Source organism: Acartia tonsa, chromosome 13 (assembly GCF_053477335.1).
Source record: "Acartia tonsa isolate MP-2025a chromosome 13, ASM5347733v1, whole genome shotgun sequence".
NCBI lineage: Eukaryota > Metazoa > Arthropoda > Copepoda > Calanoida > Acartiidae > Acartia > Acartia tonsa.
In genome coordinates this window covers 22,732,637-22,753,322 of record NC_137272.1, presented here as the reverse complement: position 1 = coordinate 22,753,322, position 20,686 = coordinate 22,732,637, and the positions used below count along the sequence as shown (strand labels likewise).

The 20,686-nt window shown below is 33.3% G+C and overlaps 1 protein-coding gene across 1 annotated transcript; it reads left to right on the top strand.

Moving 5' to 3' along the window:
• Window positions 1–12,545: 12,545 nt before the first annotated feature.
• LOC145304137 (uncharacterized) lies at window positions 12,546–20,359 on the top strand. Its single transcript, XM_080145897.1, has 7 exons — window positions 12,546–12,630; window positions 12,933–12,977; window positions 13,249–13,405; window positions 17,708–17,892; window positions 18,356–18,435; window positions 18,807–18,975; window positions 19,107–20,359. Exons 1-7 carry the CDS (start codon window positions 12,613–12,615, stop codon window positions 19,974–19,976), a joined length of 1,524 nt encoding a protein of 507 aa, XP_080002023.1. The 5' UTR covers window positions 12,546–12,612; the 3' UTR covers window positions 19,977–20,359.
• The last annotated feature ends 327 nt before the right edge of the window (window positions 20,360–20,686 follow it).

Genomic DNA, 20,686 nt, shown 5'->3' with positions numbered 1-20,686 from the left:
ATATTGTTACAAAAACAGGTGTTCAATTAAAAAAGATAATATTCTAAAGCAGTTAATTATGTGCTATTATGACAATATTTTAAAGTTTTAGGACGATTCTATTGCTCTTTAATGTCTAATAGCAACTGACAGTAAACAAAAATATTTGCATAATTTGCTATTTACAATACTGTGCTACATTGCAAGATAACCAAAAAATAATTTTGGTGATAGATAACCGAAAAAAGGTACATTTTTAGACAATGAAAGCAATAGATCTGCCAGTTTTGTTTATATTTAATTAATAACAAGGACATATGTATTATTTAGAGCACAGCTGAATCGTATAGAATATATTATAATAATTTTACAACCCATTAAAGAAAATACCATGATTGTCCTTTGACTATAAAGTATGGGAATAGTCCCTTTCGTGGCAACGACCCTTATGGGACGATTCGTCGTATTTTTAAAATGGCTTTTGATAGGTAAGGTTAGGTTATATTGGGTTAGGTGATTGCCCCCACAGGTTTAGGCAATTGGCCCAGCAGGGTTAGAGCCCCCCACAGGGGCTAGAAATAGGAGAAAAGCTACTGTGAAAATACAAAGAAACGCCCCTTAAGGGGCGTTGCCACAAAAGAGACTATACTATACCCAAACATTGGGTAAAATTAAATGTCCCCTCCCTCACTGAACAAAAGTGGTCATAACTGACATATTATTTGACCTGTGTTTAAAAAGCTATCCGTTAGCAATTTAGAACCAGACGAACTGTACCAAACATAGTGTAGATTCTCTACATTACAGTGCAATCAGAAATAATTAAGTGTTCCAATTTCACGCATTATTTAATTTATCCTCAGACAAATAAAGTTTTTTAACAAAGCTACTCTACTACAGTCATCGGTCTGTATTTCTGTAATGCTTAAAAATTATCCTTTACTTATTGGATGTTTTATTTTTGCTTTTTTTCATAGTTTCTTCTATTCCTTTAATTAATACATAGTTCGTAAAAAAAATACTTTTTTTTCTTTTTCAATCATTAATTTAGGCGTGTTAGAATCTTTCTCTTGATTTAAAACTATGACTGATTATTTTTTTATTACAGGAAGTTTAGCATGTCTGTAATTATTAACAGAACGCCCGTAGTTCCAACATAACATTTTGATATTAAAACTATTTAGACCTCTGCAGTTTTTTAAATGACAATACTATCCTAACATCTTGATTTTAAAAAAATTATGAATACTAGGAAGATCATGCACAATTTTATGAGCGAAGCATCTCTATAATTGAGTTTTAAAGGTAAGGATGTCCCTATTATACATCGCATCCTGTCCTCAAGCATTATTTTTTTGATTTTTTCTTTTGTTGAAGCTCTATAGTGTTCTTTTGTCCAGCTGTCTGATTTTGGGGATTTTTTCATTCTTGTTTTTTATCTATTGAACGAGTTTTCTTATTTTAAATTAAATAATATATCATTAGTGTCAACTGCAAAATTTATGCCAATGGAATGACAAACCAAATTTAATGATCCGCTAAAATACTACTACTGATACTTGAATGTGCAACTATTGTTGGTAATATATCAAAGCAGTGCTTGAATCTACTTTTCTGGACTAGGAGAGTGGATAGTCTCACCCCCTTAAATCTAAGAGGGTGAAATAAATGTGAGCCCTTCACGTGTCAATTTAGAAACCATTCTAAAAAATCGAGAGAAAAAATGTTTGTCTATATTTGAATGATTTCAACCAAGTTCCCATGATAAAAACTATAATGGCGTGCACCGGGTTTTACCAGGAGGTGCGCGAAGCGTAACCGAAAAGTTTGACACCCCTCTGAAACCAAAATCGAGGGGGTTGTCAGGAGGTAAGAAACATACAACAAAAAAGGTGTTATAAAATGTTTGATTTAATTGAAAAGTAAACATTTTAAAATCAATGAAACGGCAGGGAAAGGACAAGGGGACATTAAATTAATCTTTAATCAATTCTTATGTGTAAATTCTTATTTTTGAATTATTTTTGAGGGAAAGAAACTGGTGTAGATTTAAATTCAATTGTCCCCTCCCTCCATGTATAAATGTACTGTCAGACAAAGTAAGTGAGAGTTAACCACTAGAAGGGTAATGTTAACAATTGGGAAAGGGGGTGAAAAAATTTTTAAAAAATTATTATTTTGTTCGCGTTAAGAGATAAATAGATTGGTTTATGGATAAAAAAAAATCAAAAAAATTTTCAGAAATCTAACTCTTGTTTTTTTTACTAATGTCTTTGCCCCTGACAACGAGAAGATCTTCTTTAAAGATTGAAAAAATAACTTAAAACCTTCCTTTGATCTAAAAATAAAAGAACCTTAAACCATCCTTTGGACATAAGCAGATCTTCCTTAAAATAAAGAAATCAATCAGATCAATCAAAAACATTAACTTCAGACAAAAAGAAACTTAATACTTTATATAATAGGATGGCCCTTTAACTAAACTTAGACAAAAAAACATTACTATTAACTAGATGATATATATCGTTATACTTTCCATCAGAGAATAAATTTTCATCTTGAAAAAACCCTGCGCAAGCCAATGATTAGAATTATTCTATAATAGTGGCTTTAAGAGTCTCTAATCCTGTCAGTCTTTTTAACCTAAACTAACCTAAAAAAAGGCATCGAAAATACCTTTTTTAAAGTCTAGTTGTGATCCATGTGTTTACTGGACAAAGTGTCTCAAAAATCAGCCATGTAACGTCATAAAAAATGATGGATTATCCATCTCTTTTTTAGGGGTTTTCTTTCCCACTTCTTCTTTCATCTCATGACGTCACATGGCTGATGTTTGAGACAATTTGTTTAGTTACTCCATGTGCGAAAAGTGTAACCGCCCCTTTTTTCCCTGATAAAATATGTTTTGGATGCACAATCTTAGTTTGGTCTATAAAGTATTTGTGTGCTTGTTGTTAGGGTATAAGACATTCAACAACAAATTATTTTTAGCGCATTTTTTGAATAATATAATTCCATTAAAATATTGATATATTAGCGGCTACGCCCCTAGACTACTCTAGTGGCACTTAAGGTGGGGTGGGGGGAGAAGTCGACCCTCCCCTCACCCATTTTCATTTACGTTTTTAAAAAAAAATGAAAAAATAAGGATTTTTATAGAGATTGGGTATTTTTTTCGAAGGGTGAAAATACCCTCCTCAAAATAGTTAAAAAAAATTCCCTGGACATGTAAAAAAAAACTTTACTGTAAAGAAGAATTAAAGGTTCAGCGCTTAGTGAGCCAAATAATTTTTTTTTTACTTATTGTAGTTCTATAATATTTGAAATAAGCTTTGTAATAAATATACTATTTAAGTTTTAAGCTGTTTTATACTCCACTCCAGTTAAAAATGTGTATTGTAGACAAAAAGGCAGTTTAGTTAAATTAGCTTCAAGCACTAAATTTTTTTCTCTTATGGTTTCAATAATAAAACTAGGACAATTTTGACCAGTAGTGGCGCAGCAATATTAAGATAACAGAAAATAATAGGGATATTAGGGGATAAGACAATGGACGATAAATTGATTTACATCCCCAATGATTATAAACAAAATTCCCCCTTTCTGTAGGTCAAAATCATTGGTCGATTAAAAAGTTTAAAATATACCAATTTAGAATCACAAAGTTTTTTGAGCCTACTAGCAAGAAAAGGGGTTTTAAAGCTTTGGATACCAGTGTAATTTACAGTCCAATTTACCCTCCCTCCCAGGTAATTATATAGACATAATCATATCATGATATTTTTCAAATATACAATATTTTTCGAATTCTTTAAATCACTATTAGTATTACTTCACATTTTGTGTGAGACGTGCGTACGGACAGACCCTAATAAATGATATAGAGTAGCTGTACTAACATACAAAAAAAGTGGATTAACATGTTTAGGTCAATTTTTGACTACGTGATTAATTTTCTATTGCTTACTTTGACTGAAATTTTATTTTTAAAAAGCATTGAATGTATTGTTAATATTATACTAGCGGATTCGCCCCTAGCCTCTAGGGGTTTTGTCCCAAGAGGTTTAATTACATCTTCTATTACCTACCCAGTGGAAAAAAATGCGAACGGATCGCAAATTTTCGCGAATAAATTGAGAATTTGCAAAATTCGAAACAATTCGTAAAAAAAATTGGGGGGTGGTTCATTTTGGGGAGGGTGTTGGGGTTGTCCCACCCCCCCCCCCCCCCCCCAAGAAAAAAGCCTAAAACCACCACAGTACCAGTAGGTATATTACCAGAAGAGTAGAATCCGATGGGTTCAGTAGTTACCAACATCTTAAGGGACAGACGGACAGACATCAAGCTACTTTGTATTATAGATTATCATCGTTTTTTTCTTTGACTTGATTCTATTTTGTAACCTCGACGGACTTCAACCATAAGATGACAGGAGTCCCCAACCATTTTCTTAGGGATCCTCCCCGAAATTACGGTGGGGCCACCCATATACTTACTTATATTTGTATTTTGGGAGTCTTACTTTGGCCATTTTACTTACTTGTTTTTTTTTTCTTTTTGGCCAATATATACCTCTTCGCTTATATGGGCTCTTTTTGCTCTTGTTACTAGAAAAAAATGCCCTCTTTTAAACATTGCCAGACATCTCGTCTTTAAAAAAAAGTCTAGAAAATATAACAATTTAATTACTTGTATTGTCAAGATAAATTTTGGTATATAGCAACAATTCAACTATCCTACTATAAGTTGACCCTTTTGATTCACACAGAACAAGAATGAACACATCAATGAAAGTGTCAAAAAGGTTAAAAATCAACATGCTTTAAATGGACGTACGGACTTCTTGGTAACAATCATAGAGTAGCTACGCTTTCTAAATATATTATAGGAATCATCATTCAAAGTTTTAAATCAATGGACAATTCTAACATGTATAAAGTAACGAAAAGAGCTAACCGTTACGGACGGACGACTGACCGACCTAATTAAAGAAAGCTTCGCTTTTAAAAATCTTTCTATTTTAGTGGATTATATATAATGATTTGATGGGAGAGGGAGCGAATTTGAGACTTTGACTTATAAACAAAATAACTTTATACCATTCCTGGAGCAATCTAAAGCTTCACTAAAATTAAAACTCAATCAGGTCCTCCCTTAGCAAGATCTTAACGGACAAACAATAAACAAGTGTTTTTTTAAGGGGGTGGGGGATCTTATTTGAAAATTAATAATCAACCTTTGTGGTTTACAAGGTGTGGAGGGTTCTCCCCCCCCCCCCCCCCCTCCCAAAAAGTTATCTCTACTGCCGAGCTCTAGATTCTTGTGCAACATTTTTGCAAGCATTGTCTGGAAGTGATGTTAGTTTTGGGGTATCCGGCTATTAACCAGGGAGGAAGGGTCCCCAAAGTTTTATAATAAAGTTTACTTTGGGGACATTTATTAAGTTTTGATTAATTGGTTCATTTTTGGCAATTTTGTGTATCGTCATTGGGATGTACATAAATTTATCTCTTTAGATATCTGCTAATAACAAAGAACTTACTATTCGCGACAAATATTCTAAAGAACAAGGATAATTGTAATCATGGATAAGAGAGAGTAGAAAAGTAGAAAATAGTAGTGGTATTAGCTACGGCTGAACACAATTTGGTGGCTGCGGCTAAGGGCGACTTGCAAGACGCACCAAAGACAATTCATGCTAGTAAATGTTCAAAAAAGTCTGCTATAAAACATAGGCCAAACCCTTTAAGATTTTTCAGGCTAGCCTAGGAGTTAGGGTATCTTTAGATATAAAGTAATATGTAAGACTTAGAAAATCCTTATTTTTACTAAAAGTATTATTAGAATTGTTGAAAATTGTTATATAATAATTTAGAATGTTTATTTAGCTCCCTTGTTTTATGATTAATTGGGCTTTCTTTTAGACTATCGTAGACTTTGCACAGTTTTAGGATGTGTAGCATCTCTATAAGCAACCCTTTTCAAAATCAATTTGCTTTAAGAAAAAGGGATCTTAGCTGACATTATGTTGACCTTCTATTTTGAAATAATTTGTCGTCAACTTTATGGCTAAAATAAAATGTGGGGATGGCTGACATAACATATTAATGAAACTACATATTTACTTATGATGATATAAAAACGATAGTATTTCTTAACATGTATTTGTTTCTTACTCAATTCATGCAGTTATTTTAAAATTAAATTAATGTGAAGATTTCTTCGACCAAACCCATTTATTTTTTCGCTTACAGCGTTTTAATACTAAATCTCTGTCAGTAAATTGTATGATTATTATGTCAACATGAGTATGTAGTTCTAATGTCATTGGACTATTGATATGTCGTTATTGGGTCAGCCATATTAACATTTTTTATATATTATAGTTATCAAATAAAATAGGGGGAGTTTTTTTTGTGTGTTTGTGTTTTACTTTTAAAAGAGCTACCAGTTACGGACGGACTTACGGACCGACGCTAATTATAGAAAAGCATCGCTTTTAAAAACTATCCCCTCCAATCCTTATTTTAATTTTTTGAAAATAAAGTGAGTGTTTTCCCTACTCGCTAGATAATTCTAGAGAAAGCACTAAATTTGTATGTATTTATGTACTCATAGATGTTGTCATCCTTGTTTAAATATTTGTTACGGTTCCCATAAAAAAATGGTCAGAACGCCCATTTTTGATTATCATCTTTTATTCGAGGTAGAGCTAAAAAGTTTATTGTTTTGTCATTGTATTCTTTAAGTTGAAAATTTTAAGTATGTATTTGATACATTTTTAATGACTTATTGTCTTTCTAACGATGAGCTCTTATCGTCAATTTAGGCATGTTAAAATTGTCCTATCAATTTCTAACCTGGCTGATTCCTGTAATATTTAGTAACAATATGGAAAGCGAGCAACTCTGTAATCGATACCAGATATAATATCCAAGTTTTTATTTATGATTTCTGGGACAATTGGGTACAATTCTATAAGCAAAGCATCTGTATACAATCAAATCTTACAATATGCGTATGTCTTTAAACAGTATCCTGTATTTAAGCAACTTTGTAACAGATTTGCATATAATTTTGTTAATGCCTCTAAATTTATATTTTGCTTATTAAGTTCTGATACTGTAGATGTATTAATGATTGTTTGTCCAACATTTTGATTTTATAGCTACGCTTTTAATTTCTAAGGTAAAAAAAAATTTCCCATGGACATACAGAAAACCAGACAGATATATAATTCAGACTGACAACTTAATTTAAAGAGTAATTTCGTTTTACCCGCTTTCTGTCCTTTAAACTACTTGTTGTGCAGATATAGACTAGTTGCAACAAGAATGACAACATCCAGAAAAAAACAAAGCTCAAAAGACGAGACCGTCAGACAAATGAACTCTAATAAACATAGAATATCATCGCATCTAATCTCCAATTTAATATTTTCTCTATACCAAATTTTGAACATTATTACCCAAAAATACATTTATACAGGATGTTTGAAATTCACTACTTACATTTATTGACTTAATTATAGAGATGCTTTGCTTCCAACGACATAAAAATCAATATTCTAAAAAAAATTTATAGGTCATTTACATCATATAAAAATGGACTGTTTACCAATGATTATAAAATTGGTGCGCGTTTACCTAATTTTTATGGATACATCACAAGAAAATTAGATTCGATAAGACAATTCTAACATGTCTAAATTAACTATTATAACTAACTAACTAACTGTTACGGAAGGACGTACGAATTGCTCTTATTGTAGAACAGCTTTGCTTCAGTGCAATTTTTGGGGACAAGGAACAAGATTAATTAGTTCACAGATCAATCAGGGAGGGAGGGGCATTCAACTGTAAATTACATTGGTAACCAACCTAACCAAACTGGAACAAACAAAAAATTCTTCAAAATTTCTGTTTGTAACATATTGATGTAAAAAGAACTAAGCAAATATGTCAAAATTCTTTTTAATTTTAAGATTATACTCTTGTGAATTTGATTAGAGATAAGACAACACAATAAAATGCAACTATTAGACAACAAGAAATAGACTAATCAACAACACTATATTCATTTCAACCGTATGTTTAAACAGTAGAATCTTATAGTGTATATAAGAGTAATACTTTCTCCCAGAAACAGGCATATTTAACACTCTTATTTGTTCTATTTTATTTCTCTGTCTCTAAAAATACTCCTCAGGGATAAGGGATCAGGATTCTGACAAACAATTCTAATTGAAAATTTTCCAACATGTAACTTCCCTCTTTTCGCCTCCTCTTCTCCACTTGACTTACAACACAAAACAAGTATTACGCCACATAAATATCCAAATTTCCATCAATTTTAAATTGAATTGATTTGCTGAATCACAGTCCCTGGGTAGACCTGGATAAATTAACGGAAGATAAGTATACCTTATTTACTTTAACACGATGGTTGTTTTGTTGTTATAGCTCAATTATTTTCACTACAAGCTCATAATTGACATTATTAAAGAACTAGACAAACATACACAATGTCTTTTTGGGTTGTAACAATGGATTTATTATTACTTGGATCTTGCACCAGATTTCTATGTTCTCTAAGAAAGTGAACCTTGTCACGGGCTAAACTAACGATGTCCCTAACACCCACCAATAACCCAATCTCTCTCCTCATACTGAATGAACGAACTGACCTATAAATGAAAGGGGGGGGGGGAGTAGATATACCACACTTTTCTGGGATCTTGCTGAGTCAAGTATCAACTGTTGGGAATATCAAAGGATGACTCCATGCAAAATTTGAGCCGGATCCGGCCAAAACCGGCCGTGAATTTTATGAAAAACCGGTTTTTTTCCGGTTTTTAAGGGTTATCTGTAAATCGATTCAGCTGGAGCAAAACCGGTTGGAGGTACAAAAAATTTTACTTCACATGAAATTTAGCCAATGCAATTGCCTACAAAAATGTACTTCATCATCAACTTGATTGGACAACTCTTTCCCCTCCTAAATGTCCATTAAAACCTCGGAAACGGCAAAAATCGCCAAAAATCACGCCTTCGGCGGAGAATAACGGCTAAACGGTCAGCCGGAGGCGAATGAAACATAAATAAAGAAATGTCCGCCTCAAAAAGTTGTTCAACATCAAAGAGATGCTTGAAGTCTCTTAAACGACTCCTTCCCCTCCTTTAAGGGGATAAACTGAAAAAACGTTATTTTCAAAAGTATGCCCACTTCGTGGGTGTGGGGGGCACTGAACCCGTCACCCCAGGGTCACCAAATATAAAGTCTAGGCGGCCCACAATGCTGAATTTTCACCAAGTGAAAGTTTTGTGTCATTATCTCTTATGAGAAAAAAGTTATTAATTAATTAAAATTTCAAATTGTGATTTTTTGATGGATTTCTTTGATGAAATGACAGGCTGGTCAATTTTTAGGCCATTTTTTGCGGTTTTTGGGCCGTCACGCCCAAACGGTTTGAGATAATCTCACGGGACTTTTTGCCCGACCTAAGTCTGGTTATTAGTGAGGTCTAAGAAAAAAAATCCCGGATTGGATGAAGCACACCGTCGCTGTGCGCCGTCAAAAATCGCTGGTTGGCTCATTTTGCCCCCTCAAACCCTCACCTTGTGCCATTTTTCTGTGTAAAGATTATAATTATAATCTTTTGCATAAGTCTGATTTTTTTTCCTAGACCTCACAAATAACCAGACTTAGGTCGGGCAAAAGGTCCCGTGAGATTATATCAAACCGTTTGGACGTGACAGCCCAAAAACCGCAAAAAATGGCCTAAAAATTGACCAGCCTGTCATTTCATCAAAGAAATCCATCAAAAAATCACAATTTGAAATTTTAATTAATTAATAACTTTTTTCTCATAAGAGATATTGACACAAGACTTTCACTTGGTGAAAATTCAGCATTGTGGGCCGCCTAGACTTTATATTTGGTGACCCTGGGGTGACGGGTTCAGTGCCCCCCACACCCACGAAGTGGGCATACTTTTGAAAATCACGTTTTTTCAGTTTTTCCCCTTAAAGGAGGGGAAGGAGTCGTTTTAGAGACTTCAAGCATCTCTTTGATGTTGAACAAATTTTAGAGGCGGACATTTCTTTATTTATGTTTTATTCGCCTCCGGCTGACCGTTTAGCCGTTATTCGCCGCCGAAGGCGTGATTTTTGGCGATTTTTGCCGTTTCCGAGGTTTTAATGGACATTTAGGAGGGGAAAGAGTTGTCCAATCAAGTTGATGATGAAGTACATTTTTGTAGGCAATTGCATTGGCCAAATTTCATGTGAAGTAAAATTTTTTGTACCTCCAACCGGTTTTGCTCCAGCTGAATCGATTTACAGATACCCCATAAAAACCGGAAAAAACCGGTTTTTCATAAAATTCACGGCCGGTTTTGGCCGGATCCGGCTCAAATTTTGCATGGAGTCATCCTTTGATATTCCCAACAGTTGATACTTGACACAGCAAGATCCCAGAAAAGTGTGGTATATCTAGGGGGGAGCCACCAAAATTGACGACAGTTTTCTCTTTTCATAATATCCACACGTACATTCTACATACATTGCATTGTTGCAACACCTCTCTACAAATTTGTGCATCCTCACAAACTTTTATGTTGTTATTATATCAACACAGAATGTATTCAATCATAATGTCCGTAGAACATTGTTTTGTCGCTAATATGTCAGCTGGCAATTTTATTTTATAGACGACGTGTTATATCAACACAACATAAGCTTTTTTTTTGTTTAGAAACAACTTTTCAGTATGGATTCGAAACCGATTATATCCGATAGATTAGAACCGGTTCTCAGCCATACTAAAATATCATGTATTTCATCGTATTATAGACAATTTTCCACGAATATTAAGATTAAATTAATACATATCTTTTTTTAGCCCGGGCCTCCGGACCCTTGGTTTACCAAAACTGGTTTTAAATTGACAAATTTTCAGTAATATCCGAGGAAAGCTGTCTATAACACGATGAGATAAATCACTATTCTTGATTTAACAAAGCTACTCAACTTTTAACACACCTAATCTAGTCTTTCAGCCTTTTGATAAATTTGATATGAAAAATGGGCGCGGTTTAAGAGAGGCATAGTACTTACTTAAAAAGAAGTTTTGGTATAAGGGTGGATTGTCTTTATAAGAGCGAAGCATCTCTTTAACTCCATAATACCCTCGGTTTGTCTCTATGTCTATTGGAAAATATAATTTTCTTGGCTGCTATTAGGTATAGATGTCTCATATTTTTTGTGTGAAGATTCCAATGATAATTTAGCTTCTAGTCTATAATCCATGTTGTCCGTCCATTTGTTTGGTTGCTGATGGATGTTACCATCCCTGTTCAATTTTTTATTGATGTTTTATGAGATTAAATGTTTTTTTTGTGATTTTTAGATATTTTAACCACCGTTTTAGGAGATAATCTTCAAAAATGGATGAAATAAGATATAGAGATAATAAAAATAGAAAATTAAAAATAGGAAAACAGAGAAAGCAAGATAAAAAGAAGGGGATAGTAGAATATAAAGGAAAAATGGGATAAAATCTATATAACATTATTGGAAAATATTAATTAATTCAATTTTACCAAACTTTAGATTAACAAAATAAAATTTAGAATTGCTTTTCTTCTAAAAATATTTTTATTGTGCTAGTCTAAAAATGTCTAAAATTTCAATAATTTAGAAGCCAAAAAAGGAATAGAGATTCTATAACGAAGTATCTGTATGTTAGTCTATATCAAACTATGTATTAATTAGACGTAAGTAGAGATGCAAAGGGTGGATATCCCCCGCCCCTTTCCCACCCCCCAAAAAAATATTTCAAAAGTTAGCATTATATCACAATAAAAACAGATGAAAGCTAATATGCAGCTACATGTTTATTTTAATTTTTATTAAGAAATCTGAACTTCCAAAGGTCATGCAATGAAAGGGTCTTTTTCTCTATAGTAATTTTTTTCTTTAAGAAGACAAGTCCCTTGCCACACCAACCACTAGAAGAAGAGCTAATATATGCATCCTCCTCCCTTGCAAGTGATTTGCCGCGCTATCTTTCTATGCCCAGCGCCATCTTTCTATGCACCGCTCTGGGCTTTGCTCCGAAATTCATGCAATGCAGCTGAAATAATACAAGAAAATCTTTTTGCAAAATGCATAGCAATTCCCTTCCTAATTCAATAAGTCACTACACTATCTTTTCTTTTATAGACATTTGTTTCATTGTTCCGTAAGAAGAAACATAGTTTGTCTGTCTTTATCTACAGTCTGGAAATACAGTATCTTCAGAGTCCTGATGATACAGTATCTACGCAGTCTAGATACTATACTGTTCTAAGAATTCTTGACTAAACAGTTCTTACACTTTCATAGTTTAATTAATATAACAGTATCTGAGCCTTTTCTCTCCTCTAGATTATTTACGTAGTTTCTGTGTTGTGTTCAAAAAATTTTGCAAATATAGTGGATATGCTAAAACACACTGGTTGCTCCAGCACTGCACTGCTCTGACGGTGGGCCATGCCGCGCTGTGCGTACACAATTTACGCGCGAAAAATTATAAAAAGGGCGGGAAGACTGATGTTCGGCACAGAAACATCTGATCTGTGAACAATTAAACATGAGAGGACTCAGTCTTGTAAGTTTTTATTTGAAAATAATATATTAGTTAAAATTTTACTTTAAAAAGCTGAAATAGGTAAAGTAACATTTCTAGTTCTTAAGAAAATTTCTATGTTAAAAATGAATGCTTTTTATATAGCGGAGGCAAAAATGGAAACAACTTTCTTATTTCTAATCTTGTGATTAAAAATTTTAGAAATGCTTTAAATTAAATCAATTATTAGTTATATTCAGTCTTAATATAAAAAAAGTGCTTATCATTAACAAAATTGTTGCAAAAAGTTTTAAAAATATATGACAATTCCATCACTTTTTCAGGCATGTTTGTTGTTGCTAGCGCACAGCAGCTTCTCAGCACCCCAGGTAAAAATTTTAGACTCGAGGAAAAGCTTTCTTGATGAAAATAATTCAAAATATGTAAAACTTTGTTACTTCTGTCAAATTGTTATTCTAAAAGAAGAAATATTTACATTTTTGGTGACTTTTATCGAATTTTGATTGAATTGTTCATTGAGTTGAGTGTTCAAACGGTTTAACCACTATTTGTAATCTACATAAGGGTAATTTTGGAGATAGACTTATCGGTTATTGTCTTATTATTTTATCCTTCTTGTCTAATTATTTGTGTCTGTAGGAGGAGGGAGAAGCTACTACGCTAGCCGCCACTACTAATGTCCCAACCACCGCTGCTCCTGTGACAGCGGCTCCCGCAGAAAAGGAATCCACCACAACCGCCGAAGTTATTATCAAGTATATCAATGAAATCAATGAGGATGGCAGTTATACTGTTGGTGAGTTTAAATAATTTTCTTTAATAGCAGCTACTCTATAATTAAGGTATGTCCATACGTCCATCTAGATGCTTTTCCAGTAAGGGGCACTTGAGGGAAAGGGTAGAGGGAGAGAGTCGACCCCAAACTTCAATTTAAGTTTTAAAAGAAAAAATATTTTTCTCAGGGCGGGTGGAGATATCCTCCCCCAAAATAGTTTCCTGGACCTATAATAAGCTTCAGTGGAAAAAAGAGCCATATCGGTCCAGTGGTTAGTTAGATCTTAAGCTACAGACAGACACATAAGACAGCCTGTTTCTTTTATATATGAAAATATAATATAAATCCAACCACATAAGGTTTAAATAATTAATTCAGACATTTTTAATTAAGAATTCTAGCGATATTTTTTCTTCAGATATTAATTAAAATTAAATCCAAATAAAAGCTAAAATTCCTAAAAAAAAGGACTAAAATGATTCTAATGAAAGAATACAGTAAATTGTTGTGCTGTTTTTTCTATTTTTTTCTTTTCCTCTCTAATATTTCCAAGCTACTTAAGTCAAAAAATTCACACATAAAAATTGAGCGGGAGATTAAATTACAATCAATTATCAGATCCCTGCAACCATGATTTTAGCGTACAAAGACCGGGGGCGTATTTAACCCAACCCTTAAATCTTAAAATCTCAAAGATAGCAACATTATTTTTTAGACAATGAATTTTTGTGTCATTAAAAACCGCCAAAATGTTCGTAAATTGTGAAGTTTGTTTTAGAGTAAAGCAAAAATATATCATTTAAATTTATCTATTGCCCATTTTTAAAAAAATGATTTTCTTTTTATTTAAACATAATAGGAGGGAGGGGAATGAAATGGCTCTTAAAATTATAAACCTTCCAATAATTTAAAACTAACTAAAGAGAGTTCCCAAATTAGAAATTTGAATGAAGATATTTTTTTGTTCAAAGGTATCCTATACCAAAATTACTTCAATTACAATTTTAAAGTAATTCTAGCTATCAAAAATACATAAAATGAACTATATTGTATAAACACTATTGCGTACATGATACGCCCTTCTTGTTGCCACGCCCTAATAGTGACGCAAAGCCGCGTCAGGCAATTGTTACGCTTTGCGTAGCTCAAACAAAGATTTCGTTGAATGCACATTAAATGTCTAAGTTTCTCTACATCCACACAGACTGAGATTACGAAAAATGAATAAGGACAATTATGTAAATAATTAACGTAACATTTTTCAAAAAGATTTTAGTAGGCATTGTCAATAAATCAATGAATATCACGTTCATCATGAATATATCTTATTAGATTTAAGCAAATTGGTTTTTGTTAATGTGTAATAATAACATTATTTTGATAAAAAGATAAGAAATATACAATTATAGGGTCCGTTCGTCTGTAGGGATAGCTATGGGCATAAATTTAGGCATGTTAGAATTGTATTAACTATTTTAAACTTTGCATGGTGATTCATTTGAAACATTTCGGAATCATTAAGAAAGCATACTTAATCTTTACCAATAATTTTAACATTTTTATTGAACAACCAATTTTTACTCGGTGTTCGTTTTCCGTCTGCTTAGTTAAGCTTCGCTTTTTTGGATATTGTCATCTTTGTTAAATCTCAGTCAGGCAATTTACTTGAAATGGGTACAGTCATGATTTTGATATTTGAAAAACAATTTTAAACATCCATTTCATGACATTGAAATTAGATTAAATGATTCTATTTAAAGGCAAGATTACTAAACTTTTGGGTTGTCATTGTGTTAACATAAGATTATTTACTAAGTATATTTGCGATTACTTTTATTTAATGAAATCTTCCAATTTTTAACATGTACAAAACGGCCTGCTTAATTGCTTCAAGATCCATGTCAGATCTATATAGGAAATAAATGTCTATAAACGAGCTCAAGTTTTCCAAGGAATATATGATTAAAACTCATAGTGCTCCAATAATCCATAATAAACTCTCATTGCCCAGAACGATAAGACCCATTATTTTACTTTATTAAAAATAAATTCATTTTTTTCATTTCATGTTGCTATTTACCTTATATTGATGTATTTAATTTCTAATCATAAAAAAGAAAATTTAAATTTATAATATGATAAATTTAAGAAAACTATGTTTTAAAAGAATTCGATTGTGGCGACATTTTGTGTGTTCAAATATTAAACTAAAATTGTAATCATCATCATTAACCCTTTGGTGATGGTAATGTAAAGAAAAAAATATAATTTAAAAAAATCTTTTAAAAATCATTTAAATTATTAAATATTTACTTTCTTTTAGATAGTAATGCCGGGTGAGGAAAATAGATTTATTGAGAAATAGATATGCATATAGAAAACTAGCCAATAGGGAGATAATTATATCGAGCCAACTCTAGTAGTTTTATGTAGTTATGTGTCATTAGACTGTCAATTTGACGAAATTATGTCAGCCATTACCACTTTTTTATATAATCCCTATATTTAAAATAAACCCATCAAATTCCATAGAATGCCAACTGTATGAAAAGTGTAAAAGAGCAGAAAATTTTTTTTCTCAAACAAAAAATTACTTTAATTTTATGCTTTTAAAATTTGCAAGAAACTGTCAAAATAAAAAAAATTCGCAATAAAGAAATGAGGAAAAAAATCCTTTAAATTTCTAATCTTGTGAATTTATAAATAATTTTCTGATTCGCTTGAATTCAAAATCTTCTATTATTTTATTTTAACAAAGACAATGAGAAAAAAAAATTAAAAAGGTGAAATAAAAAAATAAATATTGCACCGAATCGTGAGTTTTTTTATTGTTTAATCCCGTTTTCTACGGGTTGGGTACTCCTTTCACCCTCTCTTGGAAATAGATCCCCCAAAAGAAATTACAGGAATAGGACAATGGAGGATTTATTTATCTTCCTATAATTCTCATGTTCATACTTGCTGAGGTACCTATTTTTAAAATTCATTTAAAAAAAAATTAAGTTTCCCTTTAAACCACCCCAGAAATAGTAATTATAATTCAATGGAATGGGAAAAGGGATGATTACAACGACATGCTAGCAAAATAAAGGATTTTCATTGAATTTTCTAATTGGTTTACCTTGTGGTTTTAGAATAATGTTGAAATCAGTCTTTGTCTTTCTAAATATAAGGAAAATTTTTAAATTTTCATAAAAAAAAATTAAAATCTTAACTATCTACTAAGGAAATAATTCTGATTTTTGATAATTCTTTTTGCACCTAACAATTGGATAATTTAAAACAATTCATTATATAAAAGAATCAGAATGTTTGTGCAAAGCGAAGGATTGATCTAACCACTTTTTTTTGTCAATTTGAATTCACGCCATTGCATGCACCTTTAAGCGACTTAATAATATGATAATCATTGTTTATATGAATTGTGACAGTACCTGTGACAGACAGGTTCTAAAGGGATAAGACAATAGCCGACAAATTAATGTACATCCTTAATGATCATACAAAAAATTACCCTTGTGTAGACTACAATTTAGTGGTTAAAGCGTTTGGACACTTAACTTAATGAACAAAACAATCAAAATTCAATAAAAGTCCTAAAGTTCTTAGGCAAACGAATAAGAAAACGTTATTATAAAACTTTGGGGAATGGTGTAATTAAAAGCCCAATGTCCCTTCCCTCTATGAATTGTCCTCTCCCTCCCTGTAAATAACAGTGCATTTTTTGCACTTAACAAATGCAACAATTGTTTGATATGTCATTATTTAAAATTGCAAGTAAAAAGTCTACTGTACAAATGTTCTAAAATCAATAACTGTTTAAATCATATTAGAATTAATGAATTTGCTAATTGTTGTTAAAAGTAAAAAAAATTGATTTGAGGTAGGGAACATTTTTTCTTGAAAGCTTCTTAGAATTGTAGCGTAGTACCCTCCCAAAACCTAGTTAAAAACCTTCCTATAAAAAAAACTATGAGATGCTTCACTGAAAGAAGAACCATATCGGTTCAGCACTTAGCGAGATCCTACAGTACAAACAGAAAAAAAGTAATTCTTCTTTCATGTAAGGTATAGCAGCTGCGTCCTAAGCATCTAGGGACATTTAACTTAAAATGGGTAATAATAGCCTAAAACCATCCAATGGCTAAAATTTAAAAAAATAATTTGCTGCAAACCAATCCTGGAGCTATGTGAAACTTCCCAAAAAGGGAGATACAATCTGTTCTATATCAACCTTACTACTTTGAATAAAAGAATTAATAGTTTGTTATTGCAGTGCTTTACATTAATAGATTGATGGAAACAAATTATTCCTTTGTCTAGGTTACGAGGCTGCGGATGGAACCTTCAAGATGGAGACCAGAGACATTGAGGGTAATGTTGAGGGCACCTACGGATTCTTGAACGAGAATGGAGAGATTGAGATTGTTGAGTACTCCAGCAACAACAGCACTGGCTTCACCACAAACAACAGGCTTCCCCAGGCCCCAACCTTCAACCCTGAAGAGGTAAGGCAACTCTTTATTTCTCAATGGTTCCTCCATCAACAACCGGACAGAATGACAAACAAACATTAACTTATAAACGAGTTTCAGAACTTATTAAGTAGAAAATTGATTTATAGGTCTAAAAAATATTTGATAAATTTGGTGCAAAATTGTGTAAATACAGGATACTGTTAAAGTACAAACTTACATTCTTAAGACTAGATTATAGAGATGCTTTGCTTAAAATCTTGTTAAAAAGTCAGATCAATAGGATGATTATTGTTGTCAATTTAAAAAAAATAATATAAATGGAAGTACGGACTTCCTGGTAACGATTTTAGAGGAGCTAAGCTTTCTAAAATATGACGCCTAACTGATACAGAAATAGTCATGCTAAGTTTGAAATCGAAAAGACAATTCTAACATTCCTAAATTACCAACATAAAATGAAAAAAAAATTATTTAAAATTCCCTGTTTTTTCAGTTGAGCAACAGTGTTGTTGAGGACCCAGCTTTTGTTCAGGAGAGGGCAAGGCATCAGGCCGTACTGGATCACCAGAAAAGGTAATGGTCAACAATTCAATATTTCTTACAACCATTCACAACTAAAGGAGCTTGATAAGAGCATCCAATAAAGAACATAAATCTTTGTTGACCAACTTTCAAAGAGAACCTTACAGATCAAAAAGAAATTTGAAAGCATAAATTTTTTTGGTGAACCTAACAGAAGGCATGAGAAATGGGAACCTATTAGATAATTAAAAGGAGAACCAAACTGAGAGCATAATAAGTGAGAACCTAATAGAGAGCATGTAAACGAGAACCTAATAGAGAGCATGTAAATGAGAACCTAATAGAGCGTATAAAAATAAGAACTAATGTAAATACCTTAATATGTAGAATAGGATTTTTAATAAAAAATTTTTTGTATATAGAGTTGTAGAGAAACAGAAGGAGATCCAGGCCCAGAATGAGCTTGCCCTACAGAGACAATCCTTTGCCAACCAGAGACCCAACGGTCAGAGAAGACCTGTCTTTAATGCCGCCAACTTCAACCCCAATGCCCCCATCAGCCAGCAGTTTGACCAACAGTCTTTCAACCAGGTATTAAAGTTGTTCTATACTTAAATATTCCAAGGCCAGATTTCTCCTCAATTATGACCTTTGGTAGATCTACTATAATTTTGAATTTTTCAAGCTAAAAATGAGTACTTAATAAAACTTTCTTTATCTAGGATTTCAGCAGATTTAACCAGCAACAACAATTTGCCCAGCAGCAACAGCAATTTGCCCCCCAGCAGCAACAGCAATTTTTCTCCCAGCAGCAACAGCAATTTGCCCCCCAACAGCAGCAGCAACAGTTTTTCCCCCAGCAACAGCAGCAGCAGTTTGCCCCACAACAACAACAACTTTTTTCCCAGCAAGAACAATTTAGACAACAGCAAGGATTTATTCCCCAGCAGCAACAGCAAAACAGATTTATCCCCCAGCAGCAACAGCAACAATTTGCCCCCCAACAGCAGCAACAACAAGTTCCCGCATTCCTTCCCCAGCAGGGTCAACAGCAATTCCAGGCCCGTCCCGCCCTTGTTCCCATCTCTGAGCTGACCCGTGAACAGATTGCCCTTGAGGGATTCTCTCGCGACGAAGACCAGGATGGTCAAATTGATCCTCTGCCCGCTCATCTCCTCCCAGCCAGTGTGTCCCAGCCCGTTCCCACCCAAGCATTCCCCCAACAGTTCCAACAGCAACAGCCTGCTTTCCAGCAGCAACAACCTGCTTTCATTCAGCAGCAAAGACAGCAACCTGCCTTCCAGCAGCAGCAGCCTGACTTCCAGGCTCAGCAGTCTTTCCAGGCCCTGCAGTCCCAACAATCTCAATTCTTCACCCAGCAGCAGAGACAGCCTGTTCCCCAGCCCCAGCAATCTTTTGTTCCCCAACAGCAGCAGAGCCAGTTTGGCTTCCAGACACAGTTCAGCACCCAGCAGCAGCAGCCTGGTGCCGCCGGAAGACCTCAGTTCCGTGCTCCCCAGCCAGTAGCTCCCACCTCTGCCAATGGAGCTTTCGACCAGCTGGCCGCCTTCCAGACTGCCTTCAGACAGTAAAAATATCAAATGTACAAAGAGTACAAAAATAAGAGAACCTAATAGAAATCAGTTGCTGCTCTCTGTTAGGTTCTCTTAACAATACTGTAGTAACATTATGCAAGCTGTTTAGAAAATTGTTGCTAAATATTTGTAAAGTTAAATACAGTTTTCAGCTGCAGCTTTCCAAAAGAAGTGGCTGAGAACATGTTATTACTCTGCAATACCATTTAGCAGCTAGTTTATAATACTCATTGTATGCCTTCAAAACCAAGATTTGAAGCCGCCATGATACATTCTTTATCTAGTCTATTTTTAACATATAAATTTTGTATTATTTATAAATTGAATGGGATATTTGTTGTTAATTAAATCAGTGGTTTAATAAAGCGATTATGCTAAAATATGTTTTAATTATTTAAAAATAACAATGTGTTTCGAATTCACTTATTTAATGCTGATAGGTGCTTTTTAAATCACTTTGCCCCAAGAGGTATAATTACATCTTCTATTACCTACCCAGCCAAAAATAATGTGAATGGATGCAAATTTTCGCGAATAAATGGCGAATTCGCAAAATTTGTAAAAATTCTTTATATAAAAAAAATTGGGGGGGGGGGGGATTTTTGTAGTTTTGGCGGGGTTGGGGGTGTGGTAGTCGACTTTTCCCAACCCCACAAGTATTATAATAAATACGGACAAATTTTTCTGGAAATCACTGATTTGGAGGT

What these genes read in the sequence shown, in the direction of transcription:
- LOC145304137 (XM_080145897.1), top strand. An exon ending in GGATGGCAGTTATACTGTTG is followed by an intron (nt 13,406 to 17,707) that starts GTGAGTTTAAAT and finishes TCCTTTGTCTAG; the next exon opens with GTTACGAGGCTGCGGATGGA. An exon ending in ACCAACAGTCTTTCAACCAG is followed by an intron (nt 18,976 to 19,106) that starts GTATTAAAGTTG and finishes TTCTTTATCTAG; the next exon opens with GATTTCAGCAGATTTAACCA.